This window comes from Pithys albifrons, chromosome 1 (assembly GCF_047495875.1).
Source record: "Pithys albifrons albifrons isolate INPA30051 chromosome 1, PitAlb_v1, whole genome shotgun sequence".
In the NCBI taxonomy this organism is placed as follows: domain Eukaryota; kingdom Metazoa; phylum Chordata; class Aves; order Passeriformes; family Thamnophilidae; genus Pithys; species Pithys albifrons.
Window position 1 is genome coordinate 94,203,341 of NC_092458.1, and position 14,180 is coordinate 94,217,520.

Here is a 14,180-nt window from a genome sequence, read left to right on the forward strand (position 1 = left end):
GCATCCTCATGATAGGAGGTTTTTTTCATGGCTTTTTTGAATCTTGCCTGTCTTATTGTGGACTTTCAGGGAAATGCTAAACTAAACAATTCAGCAGTTTGCCATCTTGGAGGAAAATGCCTCTCTCTGAGGTGAGGTTGGGGAAGCCACATCAGGAGAGCCAGGGATATGCTGAGCATCTCTCAGCCTGGGCAGCCAGTTCTGACTGTTTAGGGAGCACAGACCCTTACCAGCACACCTCTGCAGCTGATCGCTTGGCCTCCTGCATGCTGCCCCTCTGCCTTTCTAAGCTGCTCTCCCACATCAGCTCATGCTGAGCAGGCACCTGTCCCCACGGGCTGCCCGAGGGAGCCCCCACTCTGTGTGTTCCCCCAGCCCCTGCCGGGCCCTCCTCCTGATTGGGGCTCCAGGACAGTGCATTTCCCCTGAGGCTAGGGCACGTTTTTCCAGGAGGCTGCAGCTAAAGAAAAGGATATCTCTCTCTTTTCTTTTTTCTCCTGTGTCTGGCTGTCAGTGGTTTCAGAGAGTCCTTGTGATCTAATATATGAATTCAACAGGTTGAATGTTCCTTCTGACAGTTCTGAATCAAGACAGAATTGGTTTTATTTTTAAAGATATTTAATAAGATATTTTTTTTCAAATCAGTACAAAAATTTTAAATACAAAATTATTTGCTTTTGACATATCTCATATATTCTGGGAACATACTGAAGTCACCAGTGTCTGGTAAACTGTCCGTCCATTCCTGCCACCGTTCCATAAAATTTCTGAGATAAAGCACCACATTATATCACTGGAGTCCTTAGTCAATGTTAGACTGCATTAAACTCTGCATTTAAATAATGGTAATGCCAGTTAAATCCAATCTGAGTTCTGTATGAAAAATCTAGTTCATTTTTGAATCAAAAGCAGTAGCATTAGCTAAAGACGTGGAAGAAGTGATGAGTATTAACTCTTTCCACTAGCGCAGCAGTGTGTGATGTGCAGCACTGTACAGGGAACCACAGCAAAGTACACTGCCCTTTGGAAACGGAACACTGTTGAGGTGAGATTAGCACCATTGATGAGCAGACAGAGACTTCTTGCAGAGAAGTCGCTGTCCTCAAGTACCGGAAAGGTTGAGGCCTGCAGGTTCTGCTTGACAACTGGTAACATACAAATAAGGACTGGAAATCAGCTTTTAGATAGAATGTTTTGGGATAAATCTGTGTGATCAACATTGCCGGTAAACTTATTGTTTGATCTCAAGCAACAAATTAGTTAATTAGCGAAGAGCTACTTCTGCTTTGCCTAGTCATTGAAGAGCAAACTGATTTAACTTTTGCTGAGTGGCAGAATAGGTGTTTTTGCTGACAAGCCAAATGGGTTCTTAGTATTAAGCAGAAAAATCCAAGTAAATTTATGTTGCTCTGATGTGTTGCCATATGTACGCCAGAATGCCTCAATGACATGGCACAAAGCAAATGGGGAACCCTTCAATTTTGTTTCTGATTTACCTCATCGACTTCAGCTGTGCAAATAGAGATGGAGACTTTTCTAGTGCTGTGGCCTTGGAGGTGAAACCAGTGCCTGCTGGAGTCCATGGCGGCATTTTGAATCCAGTGACTGCTGGAGAAGGCTCAGGGGTAATAGTTACACCATCAATACTCCCTTTTCATCATAAATAAATCATTCAGGAAAAAACCCACACCCGCAGCAATATTTTATTTGGGGGAAGGGAAATAAAAGTCTCCAGCTAAGAGAACCTTTGCTTGTCAGGCAGACCTGCTGTCAAGAAAACAAGAAAACCCCCACCCAGACAAATAAGCCACTCAAATGTTTTAATATAATTAGAGACTGACCTACTCTGGTTTAAGTCACTGTTTTTCATCTCCTAACTATGATCAATGCAACAGGAGTGAGTGATGTACACTGATTTGAACTTTAGTACTGAATTATTGTGAATGAAATTAAGTAAGCATGGCATTGCAGAAATATATAACGTACAGCTAATATGTCCCCCTTGGGTGCAAAACAACTGCTTATGAACCTGATACACATCTTTAGATATGTTCACACTTTTCTCTTTTATAACTAGCTGTGCATAATGTTAAACTTTTTTATTTACTGGGTTTTTTTGTACAAGATGGTCCAAAATGATCATAAAATACATCTTTTGTGGTATAGAAGTTGAAGCAGAGGAGAAAGGTTTTGACTTTGTGTGTGTGTTGTGTGTGTGTGTCTGTTTTTCTGTTTTACATGGGATATAATAAATATCCTGAAAAAGACGAATGAACGTACTGCCCGGCATAGAGTCCTGCCGCCTGCTCGGATGGCATTTGAACGTAAACCTTGTCTCCAGGCATCAACTGGACCACGGCGCTGCCCGAAGCCTGGTCCAGGTAGCCCTTCTTGTACTCATCGTAGGTGTACATCAGCGGCTCGTTGTTCTTGAACAGTGCCACCCAGACGTTGGCCCCTTTGCAGTGGACGTGGTAGGCGAAGTAGTAGATGCCAGGGATCTCGCAGGTGAAGATGCCCGTCTGGGGGTTGTAGTTCTGCCGCCCGTTGTAGAGGAGCTTGTCGAACTTCACGGGCACCCCGACGCGGGGGAAGGGGGTGAGCAGCTCTGCTGTGAACGCGGGCATCTCGTAGACAATGCCGCCAGCCTTGCCTTTCTTGCCCTTGTAGCCGTAGGGGGGCTTGAGTCCCTCTATCCCTGGCCCCACCTCGGGCAGGTACTGTCCCACGGCTGGTGGGGTGGGTGGGATGATGACCGGAGGACCTGGTGGTCCGGGGGGGCCCGGTGGCCCCTGGAGCCCTGGCTGGCCGGGAGGACCGAGCGCTCCAGGCTTTCCTGGGGGTCCCTGCATCCCTGCCACGCCGGGTTTGCCCACACCGGGGAAGCCAGGGGGTCCGGGCATGCCTGGCTCCCCCTTTGCCCCCGGCAGCCCTGGGGGGCCGATGGGACCGCTGGGGCCTGCAATGCCTGGGATGCCGGAGGGGCCCTGGAGCCCCTGGGCACCGGGGAGCCCCGGCTCACCCTTGGGCCCCACAAGCCCTGGGACCCCCGGCAGCCCCGGTAAGCCTTTGTGTCCTGCCTCCCCCTTGGGCCCTGTGGGGCCCGGCAGCCCCCGCAGCCCGGGGCCCCCCACTTCCCCGGGGAAGCCTGGCTTTCCTGGAAAACCCTGCAGGCCGGGTTCTCCCTTGGGGCCGACTGGTCCCGGTGGCCCCACGGGTCCCCCCTCTCCTTTGGGTCCCGGGAAGCCGGCAGCCCCCGGGGGGCCCATGAGGCCTGGCAGTCCCGGCTGGCCCGGCTCTCCCGGCGGCCCCCCCATGCCGGGAGGCCCCACATGTCCCCTCTCTCCCTTCGGCCCCAGCGGGCCGGGCAGCCCCCCCACGCCTCGCTCCCCCTTGGGCCCTGGGAAGCCTGGCTTCCCCACCCCGGGCGGGCCTGGCGGCCCTGGCAGGCCTGGCAGTCCCTGCTCTCCTTTGCCGCCTGGGAAGCCCGGCTGGCCGGGCATGCCGTCCTGGCCTGGTTTGCCAATGCCAGGCGGGCCGGGAGGGCCTTGGATCCCGGGAGCTCCCGGAGGGCCCTGCAGCCCCAGCTCTCCCGGGGGTCCGGGTTTGCCCAGGGGTCCCTGTGGCCCAGGGAAGCCAACCATGCCTGGTTTGCCAACCCCTGGCAGCCCCACAGGGCCGGGGGGACCCGGCAGCCCAGGCGGACCCTTCAGACCTGGCAAACCTGGGATCCCAACACCTTTCTCTCCTTTTGGCCCTGGGATCCCAGGGATTCCCGGTGGCCCCTTCATCCCAGGCTCGCCCTTTGGCCCTGGCTGTCCCTGCAGACCTGGAGCACCTGCTTTCCCTATGCCTGGCAGTCCATGAGGCCCCGGTGGTCCCTGTGGTCCAGGTATCCCCATGGGCCCGACCTCCCCCTTTGGCCCCATCTCCCCTCTTGGCCCTGGAGGTCCCATGATCCCTGGTTTTCCTGGCATCCCTGGCAAACCTGGCTTTCCAATTCCTGGGTATCCTTGTGGGCCTGGTTTTCCTTTGGCTCCTGGCACACCATGCCCTGGTAATCCTGGTGGCCCTGGCGGCCCTCTTGGTCCAGGCTCCCCGGGGGGACCTTGCTCACCCCTCAGGCTCCGTATGGGCATTTCTGTGTCGGGAAGAAAAGAAGGGAGGGTAAGGAGAGAGACAAGAGGTGATTGCAATCACATCCTTCAAAAGACATAAAGGCAGTTTTGAATGGAACATGCTTGCTACAATGCCTCGTGGTTTTGTAGTAGGCAGAGCCAGCTAGTGAGTTATAGGTTGGTCTTGGGAACAAAGAGGATGTTCCTACTGTTTTGTATACCCCAAACTTCCATGCATATATCTGCTTCCCTAAAATAATTATTGTGCATCACATGGAAAAGCCATTTGCACTCTGCTGGTGTTTTCCACCTACACAGTCTTAAACAGCGAAATCTGCATGTTGTCCTGTATTGCTGTAGATTAATCTACCCTTAAGGGTTTTCACAGGACACAGAAGCTTCTTGGTGCTTTCACACTGTAGGAGGAGTCCTGGCATAAAAGTGCTTTTGCTGAGGGCCTCACATGAGCAAGATCAATTAAAAAAGATTCTATCAGTAAGATTTTTATGTAGATATGTCTGTGTTTTCACCAAGGCTTTGGTTCACATTAAAGTATTACTGGAAACCAACCTACAGCCTTAACTGCCATTGCTATTTTGGCGTGGCCATGTCTAGTTACAGCTCTTCTAAACACTTTGCAAAATGTTTTTTATTGTCCAAACCCACATTTTTGTGTTTGTGACCACTTAGTATTGCATGTCAGGGAGGGAGTTTCTGCGTGTGAGTGGTTGTGCTGGGGTGTGTTGCTTTTCAAGCTGCAGGATTTTTGTGTTAAGTGAAAAGTATCTCCAGCTCTAACATGGATAAGGATGTGAGAGATCCGGGGGAAGGCGAGAGATGAGGTTTCAGGACAAGAGAATTAACTGTTCTTTGGGAGGCAGAACCCCTCCCACTCTGCACATGTTGTGTTTTATGCACGTAGAAAATCTTTGCTCATGAGTTGGGTTGATTTTACTGGAGCCAGTGGTGCTTTTTCAGGCAGTCCAAGAATAGATCCTCAAATCTCACACTTCCCTCTGAAGCCAGTGGAGTCTGTGGTTAGCTGAAGCCTCAGTATGACAGAGTTAACTAGCTTGTCTGAAGTCACACAGATGCTGGCTGTCCTCACAAGGATTATATGACACTGGGTGTTCCTGGTGACCCTTTGTATTTTGGACTTTCTCATTTTGTTAACTATCTTAATACTATCCAAACTTCCTTTACTGAATATGGAAAGTGCTTGTACGTGCAGACTCATGCAGTAATCCTCTGTACTTTCAATGCCTCTGTTACACCATAAATATCCTACAGAAAGAGGAGTCCAGAGTCAGAATGTTTTTATCTGCAAACCTCTAAATCACAGGGTCCAGACAAATTCAGACAAAACTGTGATGTTCCTGTAAATTCAATTCTTGGTGCTCTTAGCACTTATGTCTTCTTGTTGCAGTCAGAGTGGGAGTAGATCCAGGCAGGACCCTGGCCCATCTACCTGAGGCATCATTTGAGGCCCCATCCATCAGAGGTATTTCTGCAGGCAGGTGGGATTACGAGGTTTCTCCTAACCTTGAAGAAGCCCCCAAACAAACTGGAGCCAGCCCTGGGTGCTGGAGGCTCATCATAGGTGGGGTTGGCAGAGGCTGTGCTGCAGTCCAGAGTATGACTGGCCTTGTGCTGGTGACCCTGAGCTGCCCCACAGCTCCTGTGAGCCTGTTTTGTCCACCTGTGGCCAGGTGCCAACCTGGGCAGTTCTTTGGGCACAAGGGTGCTGTGCCCAGCCTGCGCCAGCCTGTTCCAATGTTCAGTTCCCTCCAGGCAAACAGTGATCTGGAGCACCAGGTGGGACCATGCAGGGGTGGCCAGGGACATGCCAAGCCTACCTTTCTCTTTCTTGGGAGCCATATCCTTGCCGAGCAGGGGCCTCTGTGGGATCTCCTTCATGTACTGAGGCAGATGGGGGTACTCTTTCCCGTACTGCATGTGGGGCATCTCCTTGCCCATGTGCTGCATTGGGATGCCTTCTTTGCCCAGTGGCATGTGAGGTACTTGTTGTCCAAGAGGTTGGTACTGGGGCACCTGAGGTGGCAGCTGCTTGATCCCATAGTAGGCACCTCCTTGAGCAGACCTCACCAGCTCTAGGTAAACGGTGACAGCCACTGCCAGCAGCTGCACAGGGAAAAGCAGTGCGGCCATCACCTGCAAAAACACACCACAAAACCCACAGTTGGCTGAAGATTGTCATGTGTGTTTCCCATTAGGGCAGCCTGCTCTCATTTCTGTAGCAAACTGGACCTAAACCTCTGCTAACTGGCTCTGGTTTGTGCACTACCCTGAAGGACATCCTGCAGCAGGCCTGTATCTGTTTTATTGGAGGTTCTTACTCAAAAAGTACTACTACAGCAAATGTCCTTATATGTATTTAGTTTTATGCAACCCAGGGGTGCCCTCTGCGTTTTCTCCACACAGGGACCTGCTCCCAGTTTGCTGCTTTCTGACTTGTGTCAGAGCCACTGCACAGGTTGGTGAGCTCTGCTGTGAGCTTTGCTGCAAGCTCTCGCACAGGACGAAGCAGCCAGGAGATGGGGGGATGTCACAAACACTTTCTGCCCAAGGAAGCTGAATTGTCAGTGCCCCTTCTGCTCTCCACAGCCATGAAAGCTCAGTTTCTGCAGCTTAAAGCTGTGCCTGTGCCCTGTGGCTGCAGGGTCTGTTTCCATTGCATTTCTTCCCAGCTCTTCTCTTAAGCTGGGCTGGGATCCTCTTGGCCTCCACCCAGAACTGGGCCATCTAAGGGCTGCCTGGGTTGTCACTGCTCCAGGAAGGATCAGCCAACCTAAGACTTTCTTTAGGAATGTTCGACTATTTTCTAAAGGTCTCCCACATTGCAGACCCTGTCCTCTTGCCTGGCACCTCACCAGTCCTGCTTACACAACAGGACAGGGTCAGGTGTTTTTTACTTTTACTTCTTTATCAAAATATAAGCTTGGGAGTTCTTGTCTCATCCACTGTTGGCTTTCCTTTTGCAGTAAGGGTAGTTACCAGCAGATGAGCAGCAACTCAGGAACTGGGAACTCCCTTGAGGAGTGCAAATTGGGAAGGACCTGTGTTAAAAACAGATTGTACATATGTTGGAGTATTTTGCCCCACAATCAAATGTTGTCCTTTTCAAATGCACATGGCTGATGCCAGGCTTGATGGCTATCCACCTGTCCCTGCTTTTCCACCACGAAAAGATGCCTTGCACCCAACTTGGGCAGCAGGGAAAGCCCCCACGCTTTTCCAGGTCACTGATGCTGCAGAGCTTTGCCAAACTGCCCGCTGGGACTCACTGAGCCCTGGTGTGATGAGGGCAGCCTGAGGAGGCAGCATGGGCATTGTGCTACCTGCTTGTTTTCCTGACCTTTCCCAGCAGCCTGTCTTGACATGAAGGACAAAAAAGCACCTCAGTGTGTGGCAAAGGGGCTCAGCACTGTGCCCCCATGTCTGGGAGGTATCTTTTGTGGGGAGAAGCTTTTCCCTTTTTCCTGCTGCAGCTGTGGCTGTCCCCTGCCTGAGTCCAGCTGCTTGCAGGGCTGCAGACCTGACCCCGCCTGCGCAGGGCAATTCTGCAGGAGGACCTTCCTTGCTGGGGAGCAGCTGACCCCAGCCTGGGCTGGGATGTGTCCTCTCAGGTGCCCTACAGAGACCTGGCATCGGGCAGGTGAGGTGACTGCAAAGAGCTGGGGGGAAGTGTGAGAGGTAGGTGGGGTTGTAGGAAGGAAATATGCTTATGGAGGAGAGGGCAGCAAGCGGCAGTGCTTGCCTCTGCTGACACTGCACAGTGTACAGTGGGCCTCAGAATAATTTGGCAGGGTGGGACTTTGCAAAATGTCTGTGAGGTGCTCGTGCCTGGTGGGCAGAGGGCGTGAGTGGGCTGGAGGGTGGCTGTGAAATTCACTGAGCTTGGGGAGTGTGTCAGTGGCGCTGCAGACATCAAGCCCCAGAGTCATGACTCATGTTTTCCCCACTCGCCCCTGTATCCCTTGCTGTTCTGGGCTGTGGTGAAGGTTATTGACCCAGGGGGTAGCACTGTGTGTTCTCTAGTTTTTGTTTCTGCTGGAAGTTTCCCACTCACTTCGCGTTAGCAAGGCATCTGGAGAAATGCTGCTCTTTTGAGAAACATTTTTCCTTAATTCTATTCTTAGAGTCCTGATCTCTAAATGGAAATTAGTGTATCATCATTACTAAAGGAACAAGTGGAGGCTAAATCAAAATTGTGTAGTTGGAACAAGAAGCAGAAAGTTATTATTTTCAATAATGACTGTATATAGACCAATGAACTCCAGAAAAGATGGCACTGTGTATTAACAGCAAAACAAACCATTTGAGAAAATGAAATACTAGTGAGTAAACACTAGATGGAGCATATGTTGCACGGCTGAATTTCTAGTCACTTTCTCTCCCAGGAATTCAGTCTTGGATGTAACCAGCTGCCATGTGGCGCAAAGAAAACCAGATCCAAGATGTACAGGAGTTTGTAAGTGTAGCTGAAGCCCAAGCACAGTCGCTCATCCTTGTTCAGCAAAGCATTTCAGCAAATGCTTCTTCTCCAGTGAGTTTAATGTGGCTTTTAGCCCACAGCTGGCTGTGCTGCTGTGAGCTAAAGGATTCGAGCCTTAGGACATGGTATTTCTGCTTAAAGCTCAATGGCACTAGACTGCGAGGACAGTCTGCATGATCAGATACCGTGGCTTGGCTGGGACATGGTTAACTTACTAACCTGCAGCTTCATCTGGGCACATAAATGCTAAGCAGGTGGGTTTTTTCCCCTTTTTTTGTGGGGGAGAGATGTCCCCATTCTTGTCTCTGGCCTTTCTGCTCCATTCTGTACCATAAAGAGTAACTTGCAGCAGCTTTCCCTCTCTGTAGGGTAACACCTGCCTCAGTTTGCAGGAAAAACCCTGGAAAATTTGCACCATCTTGTGCATCTCTCCCAAAGGAAAAGCATTGCCTATATGAAGAGAGAAATGCAGCAAAACCTTTTAAAAAATTAGAAGATATCAGATGATTTAGGACTGTTGTTAAAACCTACAAGGGTGAACAGTGAGCTGGATTTTGAAGAATGAGGTTATTAAATTAGCCTCTTGGCTACTTTGTTGTTCTGATGGCCAGTTTTGAGGGGGTTGTTTTATTAAAAAGATAACTTCAGTGGCAGAAGTAGAGAGGGAAATAGGTAAAATTCCTTTGTATGAGATTTTTCTCCTTGTTTTTATTACAAAACATGGGCTTTGTGTGCGAGTGGGAGGTATTTGAAATAATTGAAAAAAGTTTCCTACGGGGAGACACCAGGCTGCCTGCAGCTCGGGGTGAACTCAGCCTCCTGCTGCTTGTGCTGGGCTCCCTTGGCCCTGCCAAGTGTCACGCAATGCACCTGCACTTCAACACAACATGTTTTTGTGGGCCCACATGGAAATTTTGAGGGAGATGAGGCAAGACTTCTAGAGATAGGAAGGCTCCAGAGAAGGTGATCTCACTACATCTGTGTTTCCTGTAGTGTTTTTTACTCATCATAGCCCAACCAGTGTGGCCTGGAAATGACAGATTGCTTCTCATCTATTGATTTTGGCTGGGGCTGGAGCCTGAGACTAGCTGAAGTGGAAGGTGGGGGTTTATTTACTGAACAACCTTATGCTAGATAGGACTTGGCTGACATTACTGTGGGAAGAGGTCAGAGCCTCCCCAGGGGCCTTGTGAGCTGTCTGGGTCTGGGCATCTGCTGCAGGTAGTGGAGAAGCAGCCTGTGTTTGGTGCCAGCTGTATGGCTCGTCTCTTCCCTTGCTCCCAAAGAAAGGAGGGATCAGACAAAACTAGTCTTGATGAGAAATGTGCTAAAGTTGTGTGTGCTGCTGCTGGATTATCACTGCCAGATACTGTCACTATAAAGCAAGTCTGCCTGGCAGCATGAGGGATCCTGGCGATAGTCCTTCACTATTCCAGCTTGTTGCCTGTCTCATCCAACTCAGCTTCTCTAAAAAGTTATTTATGTACTGAGACATGTTGAAGGTCTTATCTTTTCTGCCTTTCAGTTTGTTACTGAGTGCCTGGGTGCACAGCTCTGTTTGAATACCTCACTAGGAAACCACCAGCATCTTTAAACGCCTGAAAGCTACTGACAGCCTTGCTCTTGGTTTTCAAAAGAGGCCTATAGATTTTAAATGCTGGACAGGTCTATCAGAGCTTATGAGTAGCAAAAGGAGATTTTTTTCCCAGCAGTGACAGGACTTTAGGAAAATAGCAGAGTGAGGAGGAGTAAAGTCTGTTAAAGATGCAGCCAGACTGTAGGAGTAAAATCTGTTGAAGATGCAGCCAGAATGTCAGACTTTCCACACCTTTCACCCAAATCCCAGCAATTTAGGGATCATCTCTAAACATGTTCACGTAATGCAATCTGACCTGAAGGTGTCTGGTAGCGGAGTGATAATGTGGCTTTGGACTGGGATTTTCCTAGATTTCTGTCAGAAAGCAATAGGAATGTGTCTGTGTATTGTGGCAGTTAAATCATGGCATTTGTGCAGCTTTAAAGAAGCCAAAGGCTTGGAGAAAGCCTAGTTTTACTGTACCTGTTTGAATGTCTGAAGGAAGATGAAGGAGAAGCAACTGTGCCTTCATACCATGTGACATGTCATTTTGCACCAGTCGTTCAAATCAAGCCACAATAAACATTTTGCTTTACCTGGGGTGGGCCAAGCCACTTGAGATTGAGGGAGCATTATCCTAAACCACAGTGTTCAACTGCTTGTGTGGGAGTGCATGTGATTGGCTCTGTGGGTGAGAGAGAGTCCCAGAAAAACCACATTTTTACGGGCAAAGCTCAAGTGAGAACATTTCTCAATAATTTCATCGGTAAAGCTGTTTTCCTGAGAAAACTGGAAAGGACCTTCCTCTGGCTATTTGAGTTTTCAGTAGAAACTGAAGACAAAACAAAATGTAGCAGCAGTCATAATTCTTACATTCTTAAATTGGTGTGAAGAAATAATGGCTGGTTTAACCTAATTATGTAAAGAATGAATGGAAAGAGTGATGCCCATACACCTGGGACTTGAAATCATAGGTGGTCTTGCAAAGGGTGGAATCCAGCTCTTGATTTATTGGTTCTTACAGGAAAGTCATCACTCTGCAACAAATATTGGGTTAGCTGAAAATTACCCATGTCTCAGAACCTCTTAAGATACTCAGCCAGAGACTACTACCCTTATGGGCTTAATTTACCACACCTTGCTTTTGAATTGCTATATTTCCCAAATAGGCATGAGGCATGAGTAAATCTCAGTGACCTGAAGTCTTTTTCCCTGGGACCCCTTCCATAGGGCTGCCTCAAGCTGTAGGGACCAGATCCCCAGTGCAATGGAGGAATGGACTTGCTAGTGCTATGTTTCCACATGAAAAATCACTGCTGCAAAATAAAAATCCTGGTGGGTGGAGATTTTGTTCCCAAAAGAGTGCTGCTAAAAATTTTGATGATAAAAAGCTAAGTTCTCTAGAAAGTTTTTGGCTCAAGATCAAAAGTGGTAAGAAACAAGGCTGATTTTGGGGGGATCTTGATAAACTGATTGTATTACCAAGTATCTACAATGGTGCATCCAGGAATGACTCTGCTCTTGGGAATGTGGGGTCCAATCCCACAGGAACATTATAAACATCACTAAATTCTCTCTTTGTCATACAGAAATAAGCAGGAACAGCATAACACAATGGAAATGGCAAATAATGTGTTAACATGTAAGGAGCAGCACCACTGTGTTGCAGAGAGCTGGGGGGTCAGATGCACAGTTGCTCATGTGAAGTCAAAGAAGGGCTTGTAGCAGAGAGCTAAAGTCCTTACAAAGTGATAGCAATTCTTTTCAGTTTTCATTTTTGGTGCTAGTTTGGAAACAAGTAACCTATACTGTTCCTGTTTTCTACAGTATGGATCCGTGAAACTGCTGGGTTATACTTGCAAGTATGTGCACACCCCCACCCCATACATATTTTTGTTAAGGTTTCCTCTTCATGAAAAGCATTGGATTAAGCACTGGACATATAAGTTGGGTGTTTCTTAGGCATTTGTAAACTAGTGCTGTGAGCCAGCTAATTTTCTTATAAGAATTTTTAGCACAAAATTAGAAGAGCAGCTATCAAGGCATTAGTTCTTTCAGTGAACTAAGCTATTCCTATCCAGTGAATAGCTGTGGTGACTTCAAATGAGAAGTGTATTTAGATGGGAAAAGTCAAGCAAATGTTGGTTGTCGTTTCTCAGCACCAGTGCTGTGATGTGTAGGTGACCTGAGTAGTGAACTTCCCACCAGGTTGCTGTCTACAGTTTTCAAAGATACTATTTCAAAACTTCATTACAGCTAAAATTCATCTCTGGATCATTTAACTCGTTTGAGGACTAACCTGTCAGTCAGTGAGTACTTTCTGAAGGTACATGCTTAAGAGCTTAGAGTATCATTTAATGCACACATTACCACTTGAATATAAAGCATTCTTTTACCTTCCTGTGCCAAACAAGGTTTTATGTCGTTTCAACAGATGCTTTGAAATTTGCCAGCAAACTAGTTAGGGTGTTTCTTTTTGTAAGTTCAGTCATACTCCACATAAAAGCAGGGAGTGAAGGCAACCAGACAGGGATTTCCTCTGAAAGCTAGCCAGTTTCATAACACAAATTAAGACTACACTGATCTAATCTTATTTTCAGCAGTGAAGAGCAGCAGGATGGTGAAGGACAGCACAGCTCCTGTGCGAGGACCCAGTCATGCTGTTGGCTGGAGAGAGCTGATCCATGCCTGACTTTGGCCCAAGCAGGTTTGGGGTCCTGCATAATTTTGCTTTTAACAATGCCTACAATTTCATTGAAAGCAATACCTGTTTCTGGAGTAGGTGAAGAGTTTATCTTCAAGGACATGTGCATTCAGTAGGGAGGAAAGTAGGATTTGCAGTAAACGTAATCCTGCTTTTTGCCTCTTTGAAACTCTCCCACAGAGATCAGGTTTATTTTTTTCCCTCTCTCCTTTTTCACTGTCCCCTCCAAGGAAACAAAGTAGTCTTGAATGTCTGTGTTCAGTTTAGATTACCAAGAAATAGCTATTGTTCAGTATGTTAAAAATAAATTAAATCATATTTTGCTCAAGGTCTAACAACTGTGTCTGATTATCATGTGGTATTTACTAAATCTGAGACAGTCATAACAAGTATTGTCATAATAAACATTTTAAAATGCAAGCATGCATAAACCTGCTGCTAATGGCGAATATTCAACATGTGGCAGATGCTTGTTTCTAGGGTTTTTTTTAGATTCAAAATGGTGCCTACATTTTCTTAGAGAAGTGTGAAAACATCTAAATAAATGGCTTCATATTAACCAATTATCAGCTATAAGCTATCTGGCTTCACTGATGGTCTTTTCTTGCAATGCGTGGGGAGGTCTCTGTTTATCCATGTGTAAATCCATTTCCAAAGATAAAGCAATTGCTTCTGCCCCAGTCTTTCTGAAAATTCATTCATGTGTGTGTTCAGTCTGGATGTTCACCCAGCTCTCTGTGGGCACCCTTGGACTTCCCACGTTTTTGCTTCCAGACAGTGTCTATCTGCATGTGGGCCCGTATCTGTTGCCTGTGTGTAGGCATTTGTGTGTGCATCTGTGTGAAAACACATCTTGGGAGTGGAGGCAGCCACAATGAGAAGGAGATTTTAGCCCATGCAGACATAATTACATTGCCTTTCGTCTTCTCCCTATGCCCAATGTGCTGTGAGCCAACCTACGTGGCCCTGGGTAGGCATGTCCTTCCCTCTCTGCAAATCTGGGCATGATTAGATTGGCATCTCCAGAACCCCTAACTCCCAGGCACAGGGCTCTGCTGAATCAACACAAACATGAAGCTCATGATTTATGATGATATTAAGATGCCTGGCGCTTGTAATTGATTTCCAGGGCAGCTCATCTCTTGCATGCTTTTGAGGATCTGGCCCAGATGCTGTTTGCTGGAAAATGCCTGAGAGCTACTTGGAGTCAGATGGGAGGGAGCCATGACAAGGATCAGTAGGTTGGGCACTGCTGGCTGGGTGACC

At 47.9% G+C, this 14,180-nt stretch overlaps 1 protein-coding gene across 4 annotated transcripts in view; it reads right to left on the reverse strand.

Annotated features, from left to right (window-relative positions):
- Nucleotides 1-606: 606 nt before the first annotated feature.
- Nucleotides 607-14,180, reverse strand: part of COL8A1 (collagen type VIII alpha 1 chain) — a 134,186-nt gene continuing 120,612 nt past the window's right edge. For all 4 annotated transcript variants that reach the window (XM_071561065.1, XM_071561045.1, XM_071561055.1 and 1 more), the window contains 2 exons: nt 5,975-6,290; nt 607-4,141 (listed from right to left, as the gene is read on the reverse strand). In XM_071561065.1, the coding sequence (XP_071417166.1) occupies nt 2,235-4,141; nt 5,975-6,287 (2,220 nt within the window). In that variant the 5' untranslated portion in view covers nt 6,288-6,290 and the 3' untranslated portion in view covers nt 607-2,234. The remainder of the gene's footprint in view (nt 4,142-5,974; nt 6,291-14,180) is intronic.